Source organism: Zeugodacus cucurbitae, chromosome 5 (genome assembly GCF_028554725.1).
Source record: "Zeugodacus cucurbitae isolate PBARC_wt_2022May chromosome 5, idZeuCucr1.2, whole genome shotgun sequence".
NCBI classification, from domain to species: Eukaryota; Metazoa; Arthropoda; class Insecta; order Diptera; family Tephritidae; genus Zeugodacus; species Zeugodacus cucurbitae.
In genome coordinates this window covers 41,969,109-41,994,306 of record NC_071670.1, presented here as the reverse complement: position 1 = coordinate 41,994,306, position 25,198 = coordinate 41,969,109, and the positions used below count along the sequence as shown (strand labels likewise).

The 25,198-nt window shown below is 34.5% G+C and overlaps 6 protein-coding genes across 6 annotated transcripts; 2 read left to right on the top strand and 4 right to left on the bottom strand.

Annotated features, from left to right (window-relative positions):
- Positions 1-440: 440 nt before the first annotated feature.
- Positions 441-3,107, top strand: LOC105216191 (uncharacterized). Its single transcript, XM_011190574.3, has 2 exons — positions 441-2,282; positions 2,594-3,107. Exon 1 carries the CDS (start codon positions 707-709, stop codon positions 2,228-2,230), a length of 1,524 nt encoding a protein of 507 aa, XP_011188876.2. The 5' UTR covers positions 441-706; the 3' UTR covers positions 2,231-2,282; positions 2,594-3,107.
- On the top strand, positions 3,057-7,041 carry LOC105216192 (glycolipid transfer protein). The gene is made up of 4 exons (XM_011190575.3): positions 3,057-3,846; positions 6,181-6,236; positions 6,294-6,551; positions 6,660-7,041. Exons 1-4 carry the CDS (start codon positions 3,732-3,734, stop codon positions 6,825-6,827), a joined length of 597 nt encoding a protein of 198 aa, XP_011188877.1. The 5' UTR covers positions 3,057-3,731; the 3' UTR covers positions 6,828-7,041.
- A 5-nt stretch (positions 7,042-7,046) lies between these two features.
- On the bottom strand, positions 7,047-9,200 carry LOC105216221 (transmembrane protein 17). The gene is made up of 5 exons (XM_011190606.3): positions 8,922-9,200; positions 8,746-8,849; positions 8,631-8,677; positions 7,655-7,721; positions 7,047-7,589 (listed from the first exon to the last, which is right to left on the bottom strand). Exons 1-5 carry the CDS (start codon positions 8,959-8,961, stop codon positions 7,308-7,310), a joined length of 540 nt encoding a protein of 179 aa, XP_011188908.2. The 5' UTR covers positions 8,962-9,200; the 3' UTR covers positions 7,047-7,307.
- Positions 9,201-10,495: 1,295 nt separating this feature from the next.
- On the bottom strand, positions 10,496-14,351 carry LOC105216184 (gamma-tubulin complex component 5). The gene is made up of 8 exons (XM_011190566.3): positions 14,324-14,351; positions 13,679-14,256; positions 13,136-13,600; positions 11,747-13,075; positions 11,546-11,683; positions 11,052-11,495; positions 10,767-10,986; positions 10,496-10,694 (listed from the first exon to the last, which is right to left on the bottom strand). Exons 2-8 carry the CDS (start codon positions 14,189-14,191, stop codon positions 10,651-10,653), a joined length of 3,153 nt encoding a protein of 1,050 aa, XP_011188868.2. The 5' UTR covers positions 14,192-14,256; positions 14,324-14,351; the 3' UTR covers positions 10,496-10,650.
- An 874-nt stretch (positions 14,352-15,225) lies between these two features.
- On the bottom strand, positions 15,226-17,762 carry LOC128921854 (zinc finger protein 862-like). Its single transcript, XM_054230509.1, has 3 exons — positions 17,330-17,762; positions 17,165-17,269; positions 15,226-17,105 (listed from the first exon to the last, which is right to left on the bottom strand). Exons 1-3 carry the CDS (start codon positions 17,428-17,430, stop codon positions 15,227-15,229), a joined length of 2,085 nt encoding a protein of 694 aa, XP_054086484.1. The 5' UTR covers positions 17,431-17,762; the 3' UTR covers position 15,226.
- A 1,778-nt stretch (positions 17,763-19,540) lies between these two features.
- Positions 19,541-24,231, bottom strand: LOC105220535 (doublesex- and mab-3-related transcription factor 2). Its single transcript, XM_054231773.1, has 2 exons — positions 23,625-24,231; positions 19,541-20,067 (listed from the first exon to the last, which is right to left on the bottom strand). Exons 1-2 carry the CDS (start codon positions 24,229-24,231, stop codon positions 19,541-19,543), a joined length of 1,134 nt encoding a protein of 377 aa, XP_054087748.1.
- Positions 24,232-25,198: the final 967 nt, after the last annotated feature.

Below are 25,198 nucleotides of genomic sequence, written 5' to 3'. Positions count from 1 at the left end.
AGTGTTAAACGTGGGAATAAAAGTAACGACGTGTGTTTTCAACAAAAAAAGTTGATTCATTAAGTTCATTGAACCCGTATTAGCCGAAGATCGGCCATAACTACATTACATAATTGAGCCAATATTTAAAGCTGTGTTTATGTAAAAAACCTGTTTCATGGAATATATTGTCATTATTTTTTCAGCATCTTATCTCTTAGGCAAGCTTTTGAGGTCAATTGATAGAAAGCAAAACACATAAACGATTCTTATTAATTATGCTGAGCTTTTATTGTAGCTTAAACTACATATATGTATGTATATTTAAAAATTCGTATCAATACTTCTATACACATTTGTATAGTTGTTGTTATGTTGCTATATTTCATAATATTTTTATTTTGCTAAATAATATTATTTTGCGTTATAATGGTTTTTGGGCAAATATGCCGGAAATGTGCTAATTTTCGTACTGATTGGATATATGTACATATTACATATTAAGGTATATGTATGTACGCATTCGAAAGAACTGCTTATGCCTTTTTTTTCAACATCATTGTATTTATTACCAAAACGGCTTTATGTACTACGCAAACAGCTGATTGCTGGATCACCTACATTTCTTGCAACTTTCAGCTGACGCGACCAAAGTAGCAAAACGCGTTTGTTATCAGTAAAAAACTCAAGTGCATTGACACTTGATTAGTTTCCAATTGCTGGTGCAATGATTAGCGATGATGGTGTGCTTCAGATAGAACTAGATAATCTAGAGAACGGCGAAATTATAAAACACACGTTACTACTAATTAAGGGGCACATTCGTCAAAAGCGACAGGCAAACAAGTGTAGAGAACAACAAATTTATTTACAAGTCAAGCGAGGCGACGCAACGTGGGAGTTGCAGCTACAATCAAACATTTCCAGAACTGGGCAGTTCAAACTACTTTGTGATTTCGGTCAACTTGAAGTGGAGACAGCCAACACGCGTATACCATTGCAACTAAAGTTTAGCTACTGCAACATTGTGCGTCAATGTGAAATCTTGTATGAAACTAGCGCTTACTGCAAAACCGACTATCGTCTGCAATCATTGTATATCACATGTTGCAATCAGCAGCCTACACCGTCGCAAGTGCTTGAAAATTGCGAAAAAATCAATTTGAATCTACGCTTGGTGCAGTGCGTATATGCCGAACAGTTGCGGTCTGCTGGTTACGATAGAAGTACTTATACCCTGAATAGCGATTGCAAAATATTTGAAACACGCTTAACATGTGAAGAAGTGTGGGAGCAGTCTGAAGAAAGTTTATGGCAAAATTTTGCCAAAGAAATACTCAACTCAACCACTTGGGGTGGTGAGGATAAATTGAAATTTGTTGCATTCATCGGTTGTACAAAATACGATGGTGCAGCAGTAGCGGCAACAGGAGATTTCTCTTACACAAACATACGCAAACATTTAAAGGGCCACGCCGCACTGGGTGGTGGTGGTCTAGCGCTTTTCGGTGCCGCATATTTATATGCATGGCCACAGCGCTTCGATGAAATCAATGCATGTTTTGGCAGCAACAAATTGGTTGATCTCACACAACTACCAGATGACAGCAACTATCGGCGTACATATGGTGGTGTTTATGCAACTACTTTAGGTGCTGTGGTGCATGAAATTGGACACACCTTTGACTTGGGTCATACGAAAGATGGTGTGATGGGCAATGGTTTCGATTATATTAATCGTGTTTTTACAATAGACAATTTGACTGAAAATCTTCCAGAGCGTGTCATACAGGTGCCAGCGCCGGTATTAAGTACCCAAACCGTGGCGGGTCCGCGTGTTACACAGCTCAAACGTACCCCAAATACATTTCTGGAAAAATATCACGAACAAAAGACAAATGACTCATTTTATTTTACGCGAAATTGTGTAATTATTTTAGCACATAACAAATGGTTTGGATATTCGCATGGTCCTGCCGCTGTGCAGCATACGGATAGTGCACTTATAAAATATGATTCCATTAATGGCTGTGTGCTTAGTGAAGCTCATGGTAATCCACTGTGTCTGATTGAGGTGCGTAGCGTTGACAACAGTTTGGTAAAATACTGGTATGAGCCGCAGTCTAACCAAGAGTCCGACGAAATTTATAAATTCCACTTGCCAAAGGAAGCACTCCAAGCGCTCGAAAAGCATCACTATTTGTTCGTGCTTACACGATCGGGCGCAGCGAAGCGTTTGTGCGAGCATTGATATTATACATTACTATTTTAAGATTTGAAGTGTGCACTGTGTTTCGAAAATGGTAAGTACTGTATTTAAAAAAAAATATTTAAATTATTTTGGGAATTTAATAAATGTATGTGAGAAAAACTACAGTTTCGTTTAAAATAAAATATATATATGTATGTAATGCCTTAAGAAGTAAAATGTTATAATTTAATTTAATATAAAAATTAAAAAAATAATATTTTTATATTAAATATTATTATTTATATTTTTTATTTCAATTCAAATGTGCTCTAATAGTTTTTTGTTTTTTAGTTTTTAGTAATTTTAAATTTCGACCATCTAAAAACTTATAAATTATAATATTTTTTATTTCTTCTTTTTCAGTCCAAAAATGAATGTGTCACCGAAATAAACATAAAACTAAACTCAAATGAATTTGCAAGAATTCAGCATTTGTTTACATTGAAGAAAAGTGCAGTGGCTTGCACATTACTGTAGCGGTTCCTTGAAAGCGTTATTATGAATAAAAAAATATATATAATAATTTATGGTAAACAAATCGTTAATCAGCGTCACAATATCAATACTCACAAGCCTACCCACTCATTTACAGCAATATAAGTATAAATATCACGAAAATAGTAATCAGTGCTATAAAAATACGTTTGTGTACAACAATTACAACAAAAATAGTTGTTGGTTTAACCGTAGTGTAGTGTAGCTCCACTCAAAAGTAATCGCAAAAACAAGAGAGTAGACTTTCTTTGGAAACCTTGAAGCAATAAATAAACGCGTTAATTGTGTGTTAGCGCTTAATACACCGTAGCTCATTTGTTAGTTGTCGTCTTGACGTCGTCAAAGTCACACTCACGTAAGCAGGTTATTGCCGAGCCACGTTAGCAGTTTGAAAATAAAAACAAAAACAAAAAAAAAAAGTTTTAACACGCTTAAAGAGTGACTTAATCAGCGATAGTTTAGTAAGCTACTAAAACAACAACAATAACGCAAGCTTAATCATCAGCTGACTTTGCTGTTTACTAAGCAGAATTTGCACCGCATTTTGAACTTTCAAGTTATTGCAACAAACAAATTCTAAACGCTGACTAGTTTTGAAATTTCATACTTGACAAGATATGCAAAATAAACAAAACTGCAAACATTTCGGACCAACATATTAATTGCTGAGCTATTTACAACACAACAATAGTGGTGATTTCTACTACAGCATTTATCAGTGTTAGTTGTTATCACTAAATAATTGATAAGATAAGTCGAATCGCATTAAGGCGAAATCGAATCGCAAAATTGAACGTTTTGATTTTTTTCGCGTGCACTTCAATGTTGATAGTTGCCTGCGATCTGCCGAAACGATATCATAGTGAGCGGTTAAACGGTTAAAAAATAAATTGGCGCATTCAAAACAAATATAGACTTACATCATTTGAATTTGAAATAACCAAAGCAACAAATAAACCAATAACTCCAAATCCATATAAACAATTTAGTAACAAACACTGCGAGTATGTCAACTCCACGTATACAATTTAAAGCATTGAAGGGCTTCCCGCCAGCCACGGAAGACAAAGTGGAAACCGAAGCATTTCTGGAGTCTGCAAGAGAAATTGTCACTGTAATTGGTAAGTGAGCGTAAAATTATATATGTAGCAATTTGAATTTATGTCAAATATGTGTTTGTCTGTATATATGCATATGTATACCTACTCCCACTACTTCATCCGGCATTGATTTATTTTCACTTATTGGCTACTGCTATTGTCTATGGAATTTTTGTACTTTTAGCGCACATTTAACATATACATATGTACATATACTACTATATCCATTTAAGTTATTAGTTTGCACGAAAGTGATTTGAAGTTATTGGAAGATTTATTGCTATGTGCATTTTGCTTTTAACACTTACATTAAGCCTTCAAGCCTTGTCACAAATTTTTTTTTATACTCGCAACAAAGTTGCTAAAGAGAGTAGTTTTGTTCACATAATGGTTGTTTGCAACACCTAAAACTAAACGAGTTAAATATGGAGTTATATATATATCAAAATGATCAGGGTGACAAGACGAGTTGAAATCCAGATGTCTGTCTGTCTATCGCAATAGGAATGGGAATATCTAGATTTAATTTTCGTTTGACAAGTGGGTGTGGCCCCGCCCATAAATAAGTTTTTTGTGAATATACCATAAACTAATAAAGCTGCAGTCACTTCCCAACATTCCACATAAAAATTTATATAATCGGATAATAACCACGAGCACCTCCCATACAAAGGTTAGGTTGAAAACGAAAAAGATTTTAATGAAATTCGGTCTATAATACATATTTTCTCTTGACACCCTAACGACACGGATGGAAAGTGGTCGAAATCGGTTCACAACTACGCCTACTTCCCATATATCTCAATTTTGAATTCCATTTGATTCCTTCACTTTATAATATATACATTAGGAACCAATGAAGATAGTGGCATAAAATTTGATACAAATACTGTATATCATCTGTGGCTTCACTTGTGGAAAAATTGTACAAATTGGACTATAACTTTTCAAGGCCCCGGATATGAATTTGCAGAACTCAGTACCTAAGGATAATTTTTCACCGAAAATATCGTCAAATCTCTCAGATATTTTAATTTAATTCAGAGGAAATTTTTTTCTTCTAATAGTATGTCTCTGTACCAAAAATGATTAAAATCGGGCAATAACTTCCCCTAGCTCCCATATACCTAATTATAGGTTTTTCAAAAATACCTTATAAATCGGTTAATATGTGAGATATCTTAGCAAAATTAAGTGAGCATATAGTTTTGGAAATTGAGTGAAATCGGTTCAGGAATTATCTCAGCCCTCATATACTCTATATGATGATTTTCGTTATTCTATTGGATTTTATGCTGAATTTGACCCGTTGAATTGTAAGTAAAAGTATGTTAGCTTAATAAAATTAATTTAATAAATTGCGAGAGTATAAAATGTTAGGTTGCACCCGAACTTGGCATTGCCTTACTTGTTTATTATTAATATAATGTTTTATATGGTTACTGTCATTTTACAATTGTATGTAGTTGTTATCGTTGTTTCATTTGCATTTAATTTATTATTTACTTATCTCATATAAAAGAGTTTATATTATATATTAACACAATAATTCCATTATTACCCATTAACACAAGAATTTCTTATTACATGCTATTTGACCTTGCTTTTTTATTAAACATTTCTGGAACATTTTAACCTTTGACCTGGTATTTTGACCTAATTTTGAAATTGCTGGATAATTAATTTTTTTTTTTATATAGATGGTCATCATTATTAACTCAAATCGACTTTTTAATTATCATTATCTATTTAAAAAAATTAAAATTACTTAACCCTTTGTTTGTTTCTTAAAATTCGAAAAGATTTTTAATTTTTAATATGAAAACATACACACACACATAGCACAAAGCATGTAAAACTCGGCTAATCATTAGTATACACACTTAATTATTATATGATTATGTTTATATCAATTACCATTACGCCATCACCTGCACCTAACCTTATCTAAAATCTCCCAAATCATATATAAACATTGAAAAACGCTTACTCATGCATAAATATCAACAAAAAAATTTTAATCACTTTAAAAACGCTTATTAATTGAAAATTGGTGACTAATAGATCAAACAATTCGGATATAATATGTACGTCAAAATTATCATAAAAAGTACCTACGCTATAAAATGAGTAATGAAAGGGTTTCCTGCTTTAACCTGTTCGTTGCACGTTATCATTCATTGATTCATTAAGTGTTTAATAGTTGCTTGTTGTTGTTGCTTTAATAAAAACATATTAATCTCAATCGTTACAAACATACTAATGTGTATAATTGATATTGATAACGGTGTATATATACAAATATAAAAATTAATCACACGGCCAACCATGTATATTGGTATGTATATCTTGCAGAGTCCTTTGGCAAACTATTTACACCTGTGATAAGTGACATGAATGGCAACATTACGGTATGTTATTATTTTTCTTATTGTTGTTACATTGAAATTAATTTCTATGTTTTACAGAAATTAACAAAAGTCTATAATATGGACAAAATCAAATATGTCTACCTTGAGGATATGATCATTTTGAATGTGAATGTGAACAATTTCGCTGCGGACGCACTTTTGTGGTTGAAACGTGGTCTACAATTGATTTGCACCTTCTTCGAAAACATCTTTCACGATGCACAATGTGCGGACGTGCTGAAACCGCATCTGCAGAATGCATACGAGCGCACGCTGAAGCCTTATCACGGTTTCATAGTACAAGGCACCATAAAAGTAGGTTAAGTAGGTTGTGGTGAGCTGGAAAAATACAATTACAAATATTAAATAGGTTATGTGTATATCAACGGTACTTTTACATTTTGAATTCATTTTACATTGCAGATCATCTACAATTGGGTGCCAACGCGTTCACAGCTGATCGGTCAAGGTGAGACGCACGATGAGAATCTGCAAGAATTGCAAAAATTTCTACCAACAATGCGTAGCCACTTGAATCGCATCGATGCGCTGCTGAAGCAATACAATTTAGATGATGTGAAGAAGGCGTGAGCAATGCGCAGCGGCGACGTGTTTTTTTTATTATTTTTCATTATTTTATTGTTGTTTATTTTTCTAAAATACTGTACCAGTTCCAATTCAGAGAGGCTGCTGCAATGACAACGCGCTTAGCGCTTAATTAAGGCCAGTTTTAACTATTTTATATGTTTCTATGTGGTGGCTCACTTGATTTTATGCATAATATATATTTAAGAATTTTATGTTTGTAAAAATTTTATTTTAATTTATTAATTTTTAATTTATTACTGCATTTGAAAAATATTGCTAGCACTTATATAATACTAATTATGCCTCGATAATTGCGTTTAAAATAATTATAATTCAAATTGTTCTCTGTTATAAGCGTGACTTTGCCATTTTATTTATTTATTCAACAACATTTGTTAATGTGTTTCAAAATAAAAATTAGAATAAATTAAATGAAATTATTTTAAATTAAATTAAATTTAAAATTATGTATTTAAATTATATCTATATCACATTCCATGTGCCTGCCGTATTCTCAGTTTCTTCCTTGACATTACGCATTTGCAACGCGATTTGTCGCTTCAATTTATGCAAATCATTTTGATGTTTCGCAAAAATATGCCACGCCCACATGCCGGCAATCAATTCAATTAACATTAAACAAAATAACAATTCAATCAGCAGATAGATGAGCGTCCAGTCGCCACGTACGGCGAGAAAAAGAAACGCGAGCAACGGTAGTTGTATTAACGGTGTGGTCACTAGAAAGATGCTCAGCTCGCTGATCTGGATTAGAGGAAATTACGTGTTATAAAATTATTTAATAATTAAATATTACTACACATATGTACCTCTGCGCCCAAGTTGCCTTTATAACCCGTTCGGAGACGATAGAATTCCGCCAACAACGATAATATGGGGTCGGCTTTAGTATAGTATCCCCCGATTTCAGAGTTAAAATGGGTATGGTTGGAAAGAGGACGATCTCCAGATTACGAATATATATAATAGTTGCCGCAGGAGACTTATAGTTTTCGAGATATTCGCATTTAAAGTTGAAAATTTCACAAATTTTATGTGGCGATATTTCGATTATTACTTAACTTTTAATTTGTATAATACGCTTATTATACACTAACACTTCACTAAATTGTTTCCACATACTTATTTTATATCAATTGGTTTAATATTTGCTTTAAATAAGCATTTTAATTTTTAAACAATTTTGTTTATATGCACAATAACCAGTTGACAGATATCAAGTGTTGCCAAATCTACATATTTTACAAACGAATAAAAGTTAATAAAAAAATTACATGATTTTTAATACATTTATTCCTGTTTCTTGAAAAACCATGATATTGGGTGGACCAGAGTTATTTTTCAAAAGCGCGGCCGAAGGCCGCAATTGCAGAAAAAAGAAATACGCGAAAGATTATTATTTTTATTTTCATTTGTTTGGTTATGGCAATACTTGATATCTGTCAACCTGGTTATTGTGCATATAAACAAAATTGTTTAAAAATTAAAATGCTTATTTAAAGCAAATATTAAACCAATTGATATAAAATAAGCATGTGGAAACAATTTAGTGAAGTGTTAGTGTATAATAAGCGTATTATATAAATTAAAAGTTAAGTAATAATCGAAATATCGCCACATAAAATTTGTGAAATTTTCAACTTTAAATGCGAATATCTCGAAAACTATAAGTCTCCTGCGGCAACTATTATATATATTCGTAATCTGGAGATCGTCCTCTTTCCAACCATACCTATTTTAACCCTGAAATCGGGGGATACTATACTAAAGTTTCCCCATAATATGTAAGCGAATATGATGGAGCGGCCATAGAAGTCCTGCAGCTCGGCTAACTGTTTACATTAGAGATTGTTAAAAAGAGCTTTTTATACTAAAATTTCAACTATATGAGCCCACTTACATTATAGAGTATATAGCAACCGTAGATGATGCCCCAAATCAGTGACATATAAACATTGATTAGCATAGCGGCTTGCAGCCAAACATTGGCGTTGTAAGATATATCTGGAAATGCATATTAAAAATATTCTCTTCACATTTATATATCAAGTTTAGTCAAAAGTGCTTTTAGCTCACCCTCCACACTGCATTTTGCTGGCGTTTTTGTATTGGACATTTTAAATAATTATTTTGCGTTTATTTTCTGTTATTTCGGCAGCGCTTTTAGACAGTTGCGTGTATTAAGAAATAAACATGACATGTAAATGTAATCATACACACATAGTTGTGTATATATGTTTGTACATAAGTAACCAAGGCGACCCTTTTGTTTGAAAACTCCTACTGACACCTAAGTGTAACTACTTACATATATACTGACTGCAACGTGGGCCGAGTTTTATTGCTATTTTATGCTGTTTATAGAGAACTATAACTTTACAACACCACAAAACTGATTTGTATGATGTTTATATACTTTAATTGCGGAAATTCCCGTTACTTAAGTATATATATATTTTTTATCTGCGCTGGAAGCGACATATATAAATGTATCTTAACTTTGTTATCTTTATTTGCATTCATATGACATTGATTTGGTTGTTGTTGTTGTATCATGTTCTGCTGAAACGGAAAGTTTAAATCTAGTTGTCGTCGAGGTCATCTAACGGGAGGCCCAGGAAACGTGCTGTTTCGACAGGGTTGGACCAAAAGGGAAAGGGGTGTTAGATGAGTAGGGTTCGTTGGGCATGCAAAGCGGTGACGAGTATTACGCGGGGACACATTGCATGTAGGTCATACATATGTTGAGTATGTTCGGCGTTCAGTCTGGATAAGTAGGAGTTTAACCTGGTACAATATCCAGATCGAAGTTGCGCAAGGGTCAACTTACATTATAGAGTATATAGCTCTACGTTTGCTATGGTTTGACTCCAAGGACTTTTTTCTGCGAAAACACCCAAGCAAGAAGGAGCGAGAAAGTTCAAGAGGTAGTCGTACACTTTTATCAATGTCACATGTCATCAATTTCAGTGTCCGACGTCATATGTCATCTGCGTAGGAAGTAAGTGAAGGCAAACCCGATTTGGTCCAATATAGGGGTAAGACTTGGTAGTTCCTGGTGATCATATATTGTGGTTGTTTTAGGTTATATAGCCTTTGTTGTTTTAGTGCCGATTTTCCCCTTTTCTCTGACTATTCTATCCTGAGTTCAAGGAAGCAACTCAGTATTTTTGATCCACCAAGGCTGTGACAGGCAGATGTGAAGGTTATCATTGGAAAGTCAATCCGAAAATCGTATGAATTTAACATGTTGAACTTTTAATAGTCGATTATAGTTCTCTCTTGATTCTCGAGAGCGACTAACGTTATAAATAAATAATTTTGAGGAATACTGCCGAGACTGTTTTTGCCCAGATAAAAAATCGGAGTCCCTTCCTGTTACATAAACTCGACTGTTCTGGCAACATTTTCTTTTTTTTATTGGTAGAGTACAATCTTACTGAGATTTTTCTTGGTTGTCGTAGTGTCATAACACACACTCTTCAACCTTGAAAGATTTTCAATTTTTCAGCAGTACTTAAAAGAGGAAAGATGTGTATTTGATTTCACTAAGCAACTTCTTCAAATTAATATTTTTTAAGGTTAGTTAATTTCTGGATTAACTGCCACTTGATCCTCTTAGTATCGTAACTTGATTAAATATTTCATAATTTTCCATATTATTTAATTTCAATTAAATTGTTTTATATTTCAAAATTCATAATTCGATTTTTTGGCAATTACAACGTTACAACAAGCTTATTAAATATTAATGACAACAAATGTATGAGTATTAATGCAAATAATAAATAAAAAAGGTGCAATCTTAGTATGGCAAACTGGTGTTGAAAGCGGTGCTAAGACCCAACACTGCAAATTGAAAAAAGAAATAATTAAAATTAACAGTTATTAAGCACCAAATTGGCCAGTAAGAATACTTACGAAATGAATTGTTTTTAATGTATACTTCATTGTTCAGCTTATTAGCCAAATACTGATGGCAACGTATGTATGTCAGCTCAATGGCGTCGATTTGCGTGTGTGCAAGATAATCCTCGACGCTTTCATTCATATCCACCGCTGCCCAGGGATTACGCTTAAGTTCAATGTGATTCGCACAGCTGTTCCACTCCAGACGCAAAATGTATGTTAGATTGAGCAGCTGGTAGATAACGAGATAAACAAACAGTTATAATTTGTGTTGAATTATCAGGACTCTTCACTCACCTGCTCCACACCCAGCTTTAACGAGCTGAAATTCTCCGCCAAAAAGCAGTGCTCACATACTGTATTCATGTAAGAACGATGTACGGTCACCATTTCTTTGAGATTCGTACATTTGGCGATCTTATCATCCAATTGTTCACCCATGGATTGCAGCACGTGTGTCATTAGGTGGAAGTGTATACTTTGTATGGCGAATAGCATCCAAAAGCGCAGCTGTTCGAGACGGCGCATAAGCAAGTCGGCCATTTCGTAGGGTGCATAAGGGCGTCTACGTTTGTGCGCACGTGGAAATTGTAGATTCTCCAAAGTGGTTAGACCCCATTTCACTTTGAGCAGAAAACGAAATACTTTATTATAAGCTTCTAAGTCTGTTGGTTTTATCATATGTGCCAATTCGGTGCTTAAATTGTACGACAAGGAGAGTTCATCAACAGCTTCGTGTACCTGCAGTGAAAGCAATTAGTTGTGGATTGGAGTAGAATGGATGGATTTACCTTAACGGTGCGACTACGATATGCCGAATAGATCTCAACGCGAAATAATGAAGACATATCGGAGAATTTAGCGCATATGATATCATCCAGTTGTGTGGTGAGTAAAAACGCATTCGCCCAACCCTCACCGGATTCGATCTGAAAAAAAAAATCAATTTTTGTATTTTTTGTATTAAGATTTTTGCAATTATTTTCAAATACCTGCTTAAACAGTTTACTGTAGAACTGATGCATTATATCGCTCGCCTCGAGTAAATAAATCTTACGTATATTTCGCAAATGTTTCAAAATATCGAACTCTTCACGATACAAACGCATTACAAATGAGTTGGCGAATGCAATACGCGTCTTGAGTATACGGCTCAAAGCATTCAAAATCACTTCCTCTAGCGGTAGTATATTTTTTGACTGTTGGAACTGTTCGAAAATCTCCAGAGCAGTTGACTCCTCATTTTTTGTTGTAGTTTTTGTGTGCGTATCGCATTGATCGGCCGTTGCAGACTCACTATCGCCTAGATCCATATTCATTGTGAATGCCAACAGCAGAAAATCATCATTTGTTGTTAGCTTTTTGAGTATCTGGTCATCTTCGTTGCAAACATTCGTTGTATCCTGCACAACTGTGTCATTTACAACTTCCACACCTGCCAATTCATCAACTTCATCCACATTATTACAGATTTCAATGCTTTCAATTTCCAGTCTGTCATTCTCTTTGGCCTCTCTTGCTGCTTCGGTGATTTGTTTTTGTAAAATGCGCACATATTTCAGCACATCTTCTATGAAAACATTATATAGTTTACCCTCAATGGCATCACAAGCGCTACGCAATTCACCAATGCGATTAATTTCATATAAAAGATTTAGCGTGCAACCCGCCTCGAGTGAGTGTTCCAATAAAAGTTGGAAGAAGCTATTCTCAGTTATCATTTTCGACACTTGTGTGGGCACGAAGAAAGCTTTCTCTTTATTCTTATAGAATTCACGCACACGTATACTTTGACCCGACTCATTGACACGTTCGATGACGAATTCATTATGCCAATCATCCAAACGTCCCTCGGTCCACCATGTGTCGGCAATGGCTAAAAACACCCTCACTGAGGCCAGAAAGAGTGACATTGCCAGATTCGCTTCAATTGCCGTGGTCGCTGTGCGGTTGCAATGTATTAATGCGGCTAGTAAATGCGTGCTTGAGATGTGAGCTGGCAATTGTCGTATATTCAGAACCGCTTGTTGATGTATGTTATGCAGATGGGAAAGTTTAGCAAATGTGGGTCTCAATTTATTGTGTATGCTGATTAGAGTGTTTATTTCACAATCGGGTTGGGTTAGCAAATCTCTTTCGCACGCAAGCAACTCATGCCAGATAGGCTCTAGTAGTAGCTCTAAGCTGGCCGCATAATGCTCCAGTGTATTAGGCGGCGTATAGTCATCTGAACCGTATATGAGTTTACTGAAATTTCGCAACTCTTGCATCATGCGTATGTAAGGCAGGAAATGATTTTCCAGCATTGAACATAAAGCAATCTGAAAAGTTTGTAAATAATTTGAAATGAAAAAATTCGCAATACACACTTGCATACATACCGATCTTATGCTGGTTAGTGTCACATTTTTTCTAATTTTAATGCTCTCACCAGTTACTTGAAAAAATTTACATGTATGCGGCACTTGAAACATCCAGAATATCTCACGCAATAGACTATATTCCGTAGCTGTTTCGGGTGGATCACGTTTACGTTGATTTGTAGGAGCTGCATGTAATTTATGGTATTCTAAAGCAAAATTCGCTTCTCTATTTGTGCTTTCTATGGTCGGCTGCACTATTCTGGCACCTTTCTCCCACCAAGAGTTTTGTACAGTATTTAGCAGTCGTTCTTCTACCAAAGTGTTATTGTACCGGGTGTAAGGAAATATTCTTCGAGGTGGCTTAATATTTTCCATTCCAGGGGGTGGTGTTGGTGTGTGTGAACGTGAAGGTAAAGATAACGAACCAATTTCGGAATCTTCATATAAACCCATAAGCTCCTCTAGGGTTGCATCCGACCAGTACTTTTGGTGAAATAGTAAAAAACAAAAACAATTGTCACAACAAATACTAAGAAGTTTATATTAAGTCAATGTACTTACACTCAATTCTGAAGAACTACTATAAGAGCGTTCCAATGGTATAAAATCTTCCTGCAGCACTTTCTTCCAATACTCTGAATCATTTTCAGCGGTTTTCTCACGCATAAGTTCATCATGCTCCTTTAGGAGTTTATCAATTTTTTCTTTATTTCTTCGTAACGCACCCGTTGGATTGTGTGCAAGTGATATTAGAAAATCCAATAATGACCATTCTATATCAACTTCGTAATGTTCCTTACAGAGCGGATGTTGTATGATCTCGTCGCATAGCCGGCCCAGATGTTCAGCATACTCCAAATTATTATCGACAGCGAATTTTTCCTGTAATCCTTCGATGCGCCGCCGCACCTCATGACTGTTGGTGCTTAAATTGCGATGGTTACGTATGACGGACCAAGCCATTTGTTCGTAGCTGCGCAAATTTTCATCATCATCAGCGAAACCGGTGAGTTCTTTAATGAGTAGTGGTATATTCTCGCGTATGATTTCATTTCGTAACTCCTGCACGGACATTTCACTTTATAAATAGTTGGAATAATTTGCTAAGCACCCACACAAAACAAACTTAAATATCGCTGCTGGAGAAACAAGAAAACACATCTGCAAATTTAAATGTTTTTATTTTTGTTTATATTCCTTACATACCGTTCGCAATGCTTCCTCTTCCACATTATTGCTGACTGTTCACTGTAAATTCATTCACAATTAATATTACACAAGAAAAATTAAATCAAATAACGCAAGTTTTAAATTTTTTAGTTGAAATTCTTTAAATATATAATTTAAAATGAAGTAAATATTAACCAAATCTTGTGTAAATTAAATATAGTGCTTAAATAGCCTCCTATCTAGTGTTTTCACATTGCCAATCTATATTAAGCAAATGTATTCAGCGCATTCAGCTGCCGTGCTATGTTTTCTTATTCTCCACTTCCGTTAGTTTGCGGATTTGGTAAAATTAAAAATGTCGTTGCGGGAGTGGCGATAATTTGAGCGATTTTCATTAAATTAAACAAGTTTTTTGGTGTAAATTGTATATAACTTTAATATTTTGTGTACTTAGCGTGTGTGTAATATGGAATATTTCACTAATCTGTTGTTATAATAGTATTAAAAGTTGTTAGAAAAATGGCGTAGAATGCTGCTTTGGCAAAAGCATACACCGGACATGATTATTAGGCGTACCGGCAAATATGTGTGTGTGTATGGGCGCGTTCCTGTTCGTGCAAGTGACGTTTTGCATTTCCTCAATCAGTGTTGCCACTGACAAAATATTTTATGTATCCAAAAGTGTAGCAAACCGAAACTTAATGTAGCCATACATTTTTTACACCTAAAAATTGTAAAAGACAGTTAGTTCATAGAATTTCTTTATTCATATAATTTTATTTAACTCAAAAAAATAACCACTTTGTGTTAACATTGTTTTTTATGTATTTAAAAATTATTATATTAAACTTAAAGGAACACATTTGGTGATAAATATTATAAATATATATATATATCGTTGTTATTATAAAAATAATAAAAAAAAAACAATTCTTGTGTTTAATTGACAAAGTTGTAAAAATAATGAAAATCTTTTTTTGCTGACCAAACAATATTTCTATTCGTTAGTTCTTTACAGGTCATTATCGCATGTAAAGTACTTACTTCCAACTTATTTCTAGTGCTGGTTTTAATTAATTTAAGAGAAGAGAATTTTCTCTCTGCCACTGCAGAACTGTGAGGCAATGACAATAAATTAAATACAAAGCCACTTAGATCTGGAAATTTTAAGTCGCCCAGTCCATCTTTCATGGAAGCGACTTTCTCCCAAAATAAGTCAATATCCAAATTACTATTTAAATTGTGATTACTTAATTTAAATAAAGTCCATTGGGTAATGATTTTATCACATTCACATTCAAATAAGTCTGCATATTCCAAAACTAAATCTAAAATATTATTGTCATTTGCTGACATCACCTCCTCAGGTGTTATTAATTTTAAAAGTTCTAAATCCTTCCTGGAGAAATCAAATCTTAATTTGATTTGATCTAAAAGCTCTATGTAAAATGCCAGAATGTTACCTTTCACTTCATTTATTTCATCAGCTGTTGCCTTTTTTTTTAATAGAACTTCTGCTTTTGTACCAATAAATATTTTTGGTAGTTCAATATGATTACAAGTGCTTTTATAGTTAATATTGACGTGAAGTTCTTTGTTCTTTGCAATAAAATTATTTAAAATTAACAAGAAATATGATTTCATACTCGAATAGAGATATGGAAGACGACTTTTTTCTGACTGAAACTCTTTGTTCAAATTGTTAATCAAAGGCAACGCATACGAAAGAAATAGGAAATAGGATTTTGTTTTATTATCTTCCATTTTTTCAGCCAATTGGTTTGATCGAATTGCATTGACTTCTAATTTTGCATAAATAAAAAAGAATTTTAAGGCGTCCCATTGCTCATTTATTCGGGAAACAACTCCCTCTAAAGACAGCCATCGTGTTTGACAAACACCTAATATTTTATGTGGTTTCACGGAGCAATACTCCTGAAATTCCTTAAAGTCATGAACTCGTTTAGGGCTATGCGAAAAGAAGCTATATATATTTCGACATAACCAATTGACATCTTCGGGTATTTTTTTAGTGGCATAACTCACACACAAATGCAAAGAATGGCAAGTACATTTCAAATAAAAAATATTTGTTTCTGACTCCAGTAACGCTTTTACGCCAGATAAATGGCCGGCCATGACACTTGCACCATCTGTTGCCATACCTATAATATTTTTTAGCGGAATATTGTTGTCTAACAAAAACTTTTTTACTGCTCCAAATACTGAAGCTGAATCACACTTTGGTAGCTCAATAAGTGCTAAAAATCGATCCTTTGCAATAAAGTTCACAACGTATCTCACGACCATTACCAGACATTTTTTAATTGAGATATCCGTGGTTTCGTCAATGATTATTGAAAACTTACAGTTCTTTAACGTTGAAACAAGCTCGGATGTTGTTTTGCTAGCAATTTCCTTGGTTATGTTTGTTGCTTTAGTTCTGGCAATTTGCAAACGTTTGGCCACTTCAGAGTCCGGGCAACATTCAGCTAACAGAGCAGGTAAAACATCCATTAATAAAAACGGCAAGTTGTGCGTTATAAGAAACATGACGAGTGTAAATTCTGCATATTGAACCTTTTTGCTCATCTGCTCTTTTTCGGTATCCAAAAATGTCTCCATCGATAATTGACTCTTTTTGGTTTCCATATTTTGTACATGAGAAGAACAACTGGCGTGTCTGTTAAGATGTGACAATATATTTAAAGAGTTCTTGTTGCACGCTTTGCAAAAAGCGAGACCATTTTTGTTTTCCAGCCACGGGAACTTTTTCAGCCACTCAGTTCTGAACTTTCTCGTTCTTTTGCTCTTTTTACTAAATAAACAAAACATTTTTAATAAAATTCTGGAAATGGCAAAATTCTAAACACATACGGCTCATTGTTATTTCCTTGGTCTTCTTCTTCAGTAATGTCTTCTTCAGTAAAGTTTTCTTCATTTTCCTTTTGTTTATCAATCCGTGACTTTTTTACTATAAATCTGAAATATAACATTTTTAATTATTCCTTCTTATAATTATTAACATTAAAATTAGCTTACCTATCCATCATCAATGTATCAGCAGCCAACAAACACTCAAAGCAAACTTCATCAAGCCACCATTTGCATGTAAATACTTTGTCACAGGGTTGGCAAACCATCGACGGCACTATCGATACTATCGATGGTTGCTCGTCACTAAAACTATCACCATCGATGGTTTGCCAACCCTACTTTTACATTTGTGACATTTACACCTACCATGCATATATATACAATGCAATTAAGGTATGATCACAATGTAATTGTCATATTTTCTTGTGGCATTGAGTAGTATGATGCGATAATTTAACAAAGAAGAAAAAAAAATTAAGTCAATTTGAAAATTTTAAGAAATAGTAGCCATTTAATAAGCAGTGTAGCTTTGTAGCCTTATATTTTAAATGTAGCCAAATGGCTACAAATGTAGCCACTATGGCAACACTGTCCTCAATTTCTAACGTATAACTTTCTTGTGTACATGAAAATATGTATTTGCAAGATTTTGAGGTTATGTTTTCGCAAATGGTATTTGTATGCAATAATTTTACAAAATGTGTGTGCAATTAATCGTTTTTATGAACAATAATTAATTATCACGGATTCGTATGTTAATAATATTGCTGTACTAAATATGAAAACATTGACTTTTGTACATGTATTATATATATATGTATATAATAAATTCAGACAAATAATGGTGAGTGCAACTTCTATACAACATATATTTGCATTTGTTACTAATATCTGCATATTATTTTATGTTGAAATATTTGCATACATACATATGTATGTTTGTACGATGTTGATAAAAACTGTTTGCATTAATTTCTAAATTCAAATAAGAATTTTGTCTAATTGGATTTTAATATTCTTAGCCGGAAGACTTTCTTTTTCATGTGTGTATTAGTTTTGTTTTTTTTTTTAATTATTTGAGTTCCAGTTAAACTTCCCTAACTCGAATCACCATAATCCACAAAAAAAAAATCAAGGTAGAGAGACTTCCGAGTTACGGAAGGTAATTTGTATGAAATTTGTCTTCTATTGTCAATTCTAGAGTTCGATTTATGGAGAACTTCGAGTTATGGAGAAGTTCAAGTTATGGAAGTTCAACCGTATATTGCAGCTATTTTAAAAATTCCTTCTGTTGCTGCAGATTATTGAAATATGAATGCAAGGAACATGGATTCTTTTCCGAAATTCTCTTAGTGTCTTCGAAAAATTTCAATTTCTTGACTAGCGGGTCTACGGAATCGTAACAGACTCGGATTTTTATTCGGCTAAGAATTGTAAACTCGACAGCATTATTTGAGAATTGTTTTCTACCACTACAACAACAACAACTAACACTAACTTTGGTGATCTCCAAGAAATGTAATTTGAAGTCAATCTAGCCTTATTCTAATTTTGATGCAATCGATCCAAAAATGCTCAGAATTATTATTTATTCATTGTTTTAAGGGGTTTGGGGTAGTCAGAGACATGAAAAAATGAGAATTTTCAGTATTTTTTTGTTATTAAATTAAGGTCTTTTCGTTGATAAGCATAAGCCCTTCTAGATTCATCTAAAATCAATCGGATAACAAAAATTAAATTTATAAATAGATAATCCTGGGCCGGATCGAAGCTATTTTTTAATTAACTAAATGGCGGACTCAGAAAATTTTTTTCTAGACTTTCGGGAAAAAATCATTTGGTCTTACAAAATCGATATTTTTGAAAAATCGATCAGGCCCAGGATTATTATGTATTCTAAAAGCTGTATAAGTTTCATTAAAAGCTACTGTGCGGTTTTCGAGTTACAGTTGCCACTAGTTCAAAAAAAAATGTTTTGAAAAAAAACGTATTTAAAGTTTCACCCGAACGTTTTGGAGCGCCCTAGCGGTCTTTGTTATTTGTCGAATAGCTCGAAAAGTAATTATTGGATCAACTTCAAATATTCAGAGAATATTTTTAAGATATTAATTAACGAAATGCAAAAAAATAATTTTTTTAAGTCCTGACTACTCCTAACCCCTTAAGACTTTTTTTTTATAAATAACACATAAGAATGAGCCAAATATACATACATATATTGTTTGAGTTGTATTTATTCTAATCATTAAAATCACATATTGACACTTACAGATACATTGCTACCCTATACATACATACATATTTACATAAAAAATTGCACGATTAAATAAAATAAACTAAATTTAATAAGCTTTAGCATTATGAACTACGGCTGCCTTATGAACTAACGCCAATGATTGATTCAATGGAAAAACTCAATTTTGGCTTCTTAACGGGCGTAATTAATTCCACACTCTGCGCTTGCGTGCTATTCGGCGTTGTAGCAGGTGACACAGGAGTAGATGTTGGTGCTGATGGCGCTGACAAGGGGTTGGCATGCCACAATGACAAAGGAGCAAAACGCGCGTCGGCGGATTGTGCAGCAGGATAATTCTCAAAGCCACTGCAGAAGGTGTAGGTGTCAGTGGGAGCAGCTGCTGGAAACAAGGTGGGCGTGACAAAGTAGGGCGGCAGTGGCGGCGAACCCATATAAGCGTTACCATGGCCATGTGGCAGAGCGGTGGGCATTGCGATCGGTGCATGAGACACATCGGCCGCGTGAAATTGTGTTAGAGGCGTCGTTGTAGTCAACAAAGTGGCGGCATCCAGATTTACCCAATTCAATTCGGGATCGGCGAAGGCGCGTCGCTTACGGATACGCTCCAGTAACGGTGAATTAATGGTGGGAAAACGTTGCTTGTATTCTGGAAAGAGTGAAGAAAGGAGAAATCAGTATGTGTGTTTGTGTGTGACTAGTAATTTTAACAAATTGAAGTGAATAATTGGTGCATTTGTAGCGGAGATGGGTAACTGCCCCCAAACACGCCGTTTTTATGTACGAGAATTTGTTTGAAGTGTTCGAATGGGCACCGATGCATTCAGCAGTGAAATTTTCTTAAGTCTATGAAGAAAGTAACTAATTCGTCAATTAGACACTAACAAACCTACCAGCCTATGGGCGAGTTGGTAATTTGATGAAAATTGACACTCATGAGTGGGTGACTGTCTGCAATAGCAAAAGGATGTTATAAATTCTGTCTGTCTGTGCAATTGAGTTACTTCGCGTGCATTCACGTAAACAACGGATTTCTCTGGAAACCAGATGGAACGCGCAATTTCAAGTGCTTTTCCTTTTTTTTGAACTGCATTTCTCTGCATATACTGTTGGGTGCGTATGGTTAATGAGTCCAAGCAATCACACATACTCATTCAAAAATTTTGAAGTGCTTCTCTAAAGCGATATATGTGTGTATGTATGTGCATATAGTTTTTGCTCGAGTTAGTCAAATTGCAGGATATCGTCAGCACATGTCCTTACAAATGACTCCAATTACAAATACAATTGGTTAGTTCATTCGCAATTTGTTATTGTTTTCATATTTCTCGTGTGTTTTTTCAGTTGCACTGACTTTTGTTTATTGTTGTTGCTGCTGTGGCTGCATTTCCTGCATTTGTAACATTTTCTTGTTTTTATTTCAATTTTGTGTGTGTGTGTGTGTGTGTGTGCCTTCATTGCAGTTTATACTATTTTACGCATCTTAAAGCATCAGATTACTAACAAATTGAATTTTCCAAGTGTGGATCGCGCTGTGGGCATCTCCAGTGCAGACGCTCTGGTGTTCGGTTCGAACGGCGACAGTATGTCTACGTTGTCTGCATCGTCTCAGACAGTGTGGCACCAGACTGGGTCTCGATCTGTCTGCCAGTGGTCAACACTTATGCATATATTTCATGTAATTTGAGTAGTTTCTTCGTTCATAAGTCATATTTTTTTAGTATTTTTTTGTGTGATTTATTTTGCGGTTTGAGACCAAAAAAAGTGATCGTCACGACTGTCGTCACAATATGTTTGTATGTAGGATTATGTGAATATTTCTTTTTCATACATATGTATATTATCGGATGATAAATATTTCTAGTATGTATGTTGAAATCTAGTCAACTTCCAAAAGACGAGAATTTTTTGTAACAAATACATAACCTCACAATTTTTGAAAACTTGGTTATTTTCAAATATTTTCTCCCTAATGACAATGACTAATTTATAAGCTTTAAAACCTTTGATTTTTTAATAATATACCTTTGCTAGAAACTTAAAATGTATTGAAAACACGAGATGTTAAACTTTTTCTAATTTAATAGGTCAACGATGATATAAAGAACCAAATATTATGAGTCCCCGAGTCTCTCAGTTAAAAAAAAAAAATTGTCCAATGCTAAGTGTTTGGTGCGTCTTTTTGTTGTACTACCTTGCTAATACTTCGTCAGACACTATTTCAGAATGTATCTATCTTCCCGTTGTTATAACTGATTGTTAAATGTAACTTTCTTATTACTCATTAAATAATTCAAATAATTTGATTATGTTTAAATTAAACGATTTCGATCTGAGAATAAGCGCTGCATAGTCAAATCAAAGAAATAAACTTTTGATGATCTTATATGCAAAAATATTATTTCAACATAATGTTCTATTTACATATGTAAATACATGTCCAATATAAAATTGATAGTTTCCTCGAAAATCACTCAATTCTCAAAGTGTTGAAAACCAACTGGTCAGAAATTTTTAATATCAACCATAATTGCTTGAATATTTCAATTAACTCGCACATTTATAATACACATCCATAGTTTTCTATATACCCTCAAGGAAAATGTGTCTAACGGTATATTACATTTTAAAGTAACGCGAATAAAGAACCGATATAATGAAAATATGAAGAAAGATAAGGCGAGAGATTTAGCAGTTACTTGAACTTAATCCACTTTTCTTACGTTAGTAACCTCTATATCTGTGTAGACGACCTGAGTTAAGGGGTAAAATATGAAAAAAATCGGCGGGTCTATGGAATCGGATGAATTCAGATTTATTTTATAGCATAAAAGTACTCGGAACCAAAATCTAACGTTTGCTGTCGGCCAAGCTCGGAAGCATTTTCTATAAGAACTATATTTTGCTTCGGCATTTACTAGAATTCATCGATCATCGGTACTATCGTGTCTTTATTATTTTATTTTGTTTAAGAAAAAAATTAATGCAAAATTAAGATAAGTTGTCTGAGATATTTTTCGGGTAGATGTAATATTTTTCTTTGTGAAAACTGTAGCCGGAAAGATAAGAATTAGGTTGATTGATTATGAGATAATGTAATTGAGAAGAGAGTGAAAAGGATGTCATGTGCTGTAGAGGTATCAATTCACAAATGATCTGTTACTAGATCACTGGGAACATCACTAATTTAGTCTTATAATAAAATATTCGAGTGAATTAGGAAATTGGAGTTCTTCTTCTTCAATTCTTCAGCATTAATGTTCTTTGGTATATGGTATAAAGTTTCCGGCATGGTATCTATATTGAAAAACTTTCTGGCAAAATGTTAATACAAAATTTATATTTGCTTGCTTCAATCATTGAAGCCACAAAAATAATAAATAATATCCATCAACAAACAACAAAAACTGCTTCTAACAGCTGTATATAAATGAATATATAAGCCAATTTCTTCGGTGTGGCAAAATAAGAAAATATAACCAATCCATTAACGCATCAGTCAATTATAAGCGCACATACATATACAAACATATAACCGAAGCGCTTCAAATATTAGCAAATAAATGCATTACCAGAAATTGTTTGATTGATACCACATTCGACTGATGAGTTTAGGTGAATTGTTGATTTGTGTAAACAAAAAACAACAAAAACGAGTGAAAAAAATACAAAGAAATAAAAGAGCGAAATCCTTTTCAGACAACTTTTATGGAATTGTGTAAATCCACAAATGAAACGGTGAGTGAGTGTGATTGTGTGTTTGTGATTTCTGGAGGGTGAACACGTAATATGGAAGCTGTCGACAGCTGGTGCCAAATGAAACTGTCTATCAAAGCGTGCGCCGGCGGTTGATGAGCTGACTCTGACTCTGACTCTCCCCACTCACTAATTGAACTTCAAATTGAGCAACAAATGAATAAACAAATGACTGATTGAATGAATGAATGAGAAAGTGAGTTACAAAGGTGAAGAAATAGAAACGACGATGTGTGGCATGATCAGCAAGATCAGCGAGATCATTAGATATTTCCAGCGTGTGCCAGAAAGCTAGAAAAAAAATGAGTGATTCATTGAATGAATGAAAAAATGAGGACGCTGAATAAAATATTGTGTGGCATGATCGACAAGATCATTCTATAATTCTCACCTATGAAACCTCAAATAAAACTATATATCAACTAAAATATAAATTTTGACACAACCTACCTTCCATGGCGGCGGTTATGTGGAGTGTTGTTTGTTGTAGTGAACGCAAACGTTGTTTGTAGATCTTTTTTTGTGCTATCAGCGCCTGTTTGGTGCGATATGAACTCGATGTTGTTGTTTTAACATCCGTATTACACGTTAGTGTTGTCGTTGTTGTTCCAGTAACACCTTCACTCAGCGTGCTTTGACCACCCGCCTGTTGTGCCTCTAATGCTTCCATTGATTGTTGGCGCCTCAGCGCAACCTGTGCGGCCATCACACGTTGCCGATCGACAACCAATTGACAGTTCGGACAGCAACATTCACGCCAACGACAAAGCTTTTTGTGACCTTTGACACAAGAGATGACGCCATGATTGCGACAGCGTGCACATTTCGGTGTACGCAACATGCGTGACTCCTTTTGTGGCGCCGGCGGTGGTGAGCTTGTGGAGGTGGTGGCTGATGAAGCGCACGAGTATGTGGTGGCGCAGCTGGAGTTGGGTGAGTAGGCGGCTGTGCCTGGTGTTTGTGGTGCCGTCGTCATGTTGTTGTGACGCATATCTTGCATATCTATGGTTTGATCTGATGGTGCTGGTGATGTGGGTGGTGTGTATTGAGCGGGCATTGTGGTGCGTGGTTTTATTGATTTTAATATTTTTAAATGTTGAGCAAAATATTAAAAAAACCGTCGCTTTTCAAATTTTGATTAATTTTTTTAATTATATATATATATATATATTTTAATTTTTTTAATTGATTCGCTATTCTTCCAAATTTATTTCTCGAATTTTTTTTAAACAAATTTCACTTTATTATTTGCTTTAACTTCAAAACTCACACTTATCACTTTGAAAAACACTTTAATATCGATTATGCGATCGGCAGGGTATTTTCCGGTTGTTTACCCGTTGCTTGCTTGCGAAAGTGTGCGGCGTGTGCGCTCGGTTGGTTCCTCTTAAGTTGACTACTTAAAGCAAAGAATTGTTTCAATATTTGCTTAGAAGCGGAAATTATCACACACACAAAGCGATGCTCCTACAAACATACAAATCTACTTGTCCATATGTTTGTACAAACACACACACACACACACAGACAGTTGAACCGATCATTGTGGCAGGCACTAAGGCAAAAGTAACAAAATTTAAAACGCCTGTAATTAGAAAATTTAGTTTTCTGCTTTCAAATACATATGTTGTTGTTGTTAATGCTTTCCTTTGTATCTTGACTTCACAACAATTACTTTTCTATTCTACTTACAGCTGCACCGCACAGCGCAACCTCATGCAGCAGCAAAGTGTTGGCGTTCATTGTTGTTGCCGCGCTCCTATTGGTTGCGCTCGCTGATCTTCTTCCACCAATAAGATGTAAGTCTTGCTCTTGCTGATCGTCGGGCTAGACGGCGCGGCGCGTGTTCAAGTGTTTTTGGCAGGAATACTATTGTTGTTGTTGGCAAAAGAAAGTGCTGATCGCATACAGTGGAAAAAAATTACTTTTGTTGGGTAAGTGAAGTCGTTAATTGCCTATATGTAAGTGTATTCGTTTTGTTATTGTTACAAATTGCATGTCAAATTGTGAGTATCATTTTGTGG

Coding starts and splice junctions, on each gene's coding strand:
- LOC105216191 (XM_011190574.3), top strand. CDS start 707: ATGATTAGCGATGATGGTGTGCTTCAGATAGAACTAGATAATCTAGAG.
- LOC105216192 (XM_011190575.3), top strand. CDS start 3,732: ATGTCAACTCCACGTATACAATTTAAAGCATTGAAGGGCTTCCCGCCA. Junction 3,847..6,180: donor AGAAATTGTCACTGTAATTG/GTAAGTGAGCGT, acceptor TATATCTTGCAG/AGTCCTTTGGCAAACTATTT. Junction 6,237..6,293: donor ACATGAATGGCAACATTACG/GTATGTTATTAT, acceptor TATGTTTTACAG/AAATTAACAAAAGTCTATAA.
- LOC105216221 (XM_011190606.3), bottom strand. CDS start 8,961: ATGTCCAATACAAAAACGCCAGCAAAATGCAGTGTGGAGG. Junction 7,722..8,630: donor CGCTCCATCATATTCGCTTA/CATATTATGGGG, acceptor TAAAGCCGACCC/CATATTATCGTTGTTGGCGG. Junction 7,590..7,654: donor AAGGCAACTTGGGCGCAGAG/GTACATATGTGT, acceptor CCTCTAATCCAG/ATCAGCGAGCTGAGCATCTT.
- LOC105216184 (XM_011190566.3), bottom strand. CDS start 14,191: ATGTCCGTGCAGGAGTTACGAAATGAAATCATACGCGAGAATATACCA. Junction 10,987..11,051: donor TAAAGCTGGGTGTGGAGCAG/GTGAGTGAAGAG, acceptor GTTATCTACCAG/CTGCTCAATCTAACATACAT. Junction 10,695..10,766: donor CATTAAAAACAATTCATTTC/GTAAGTATTCTT, acceptor TTCAATTTGCAG/TGTTGGGTCTTAGCACCGCT.
- LOC128921854 (XM_054230509.1), bottom strand. CDS start 17,430: ATGGTTTGCCAACCCTGTGACAAAGTATTTACATGCAAATGGTGGCTT. Junction 17,270..17,329: donor GATACATTGATGATGGATAG/GTAAGCTAATTT, acceptor GTTATATTTCAG/ATTTATAGTAAAAAAGTCAC. Junction 17,106..17,164: donor CAAGGAAATAACAATGAGCC/GTATGTGTTTAG, acceptor TTGTTTATTTAG/TAAAAAGAGCAAAAGAACGA.
- LOC105220535 (XM_054231773.1), bottom strand. CDS start 24,231: ATGCCCGCTCAATACACACCACCCACATCACCAGCACCATCAGATCAA. Junction 20,068..23,624: donor CATAACCGCCGCCATGGAAG/GTAGGTTGTGTC, acceptor CACTCTTTCCAG/AATACAAGCAACGTTTTCCC.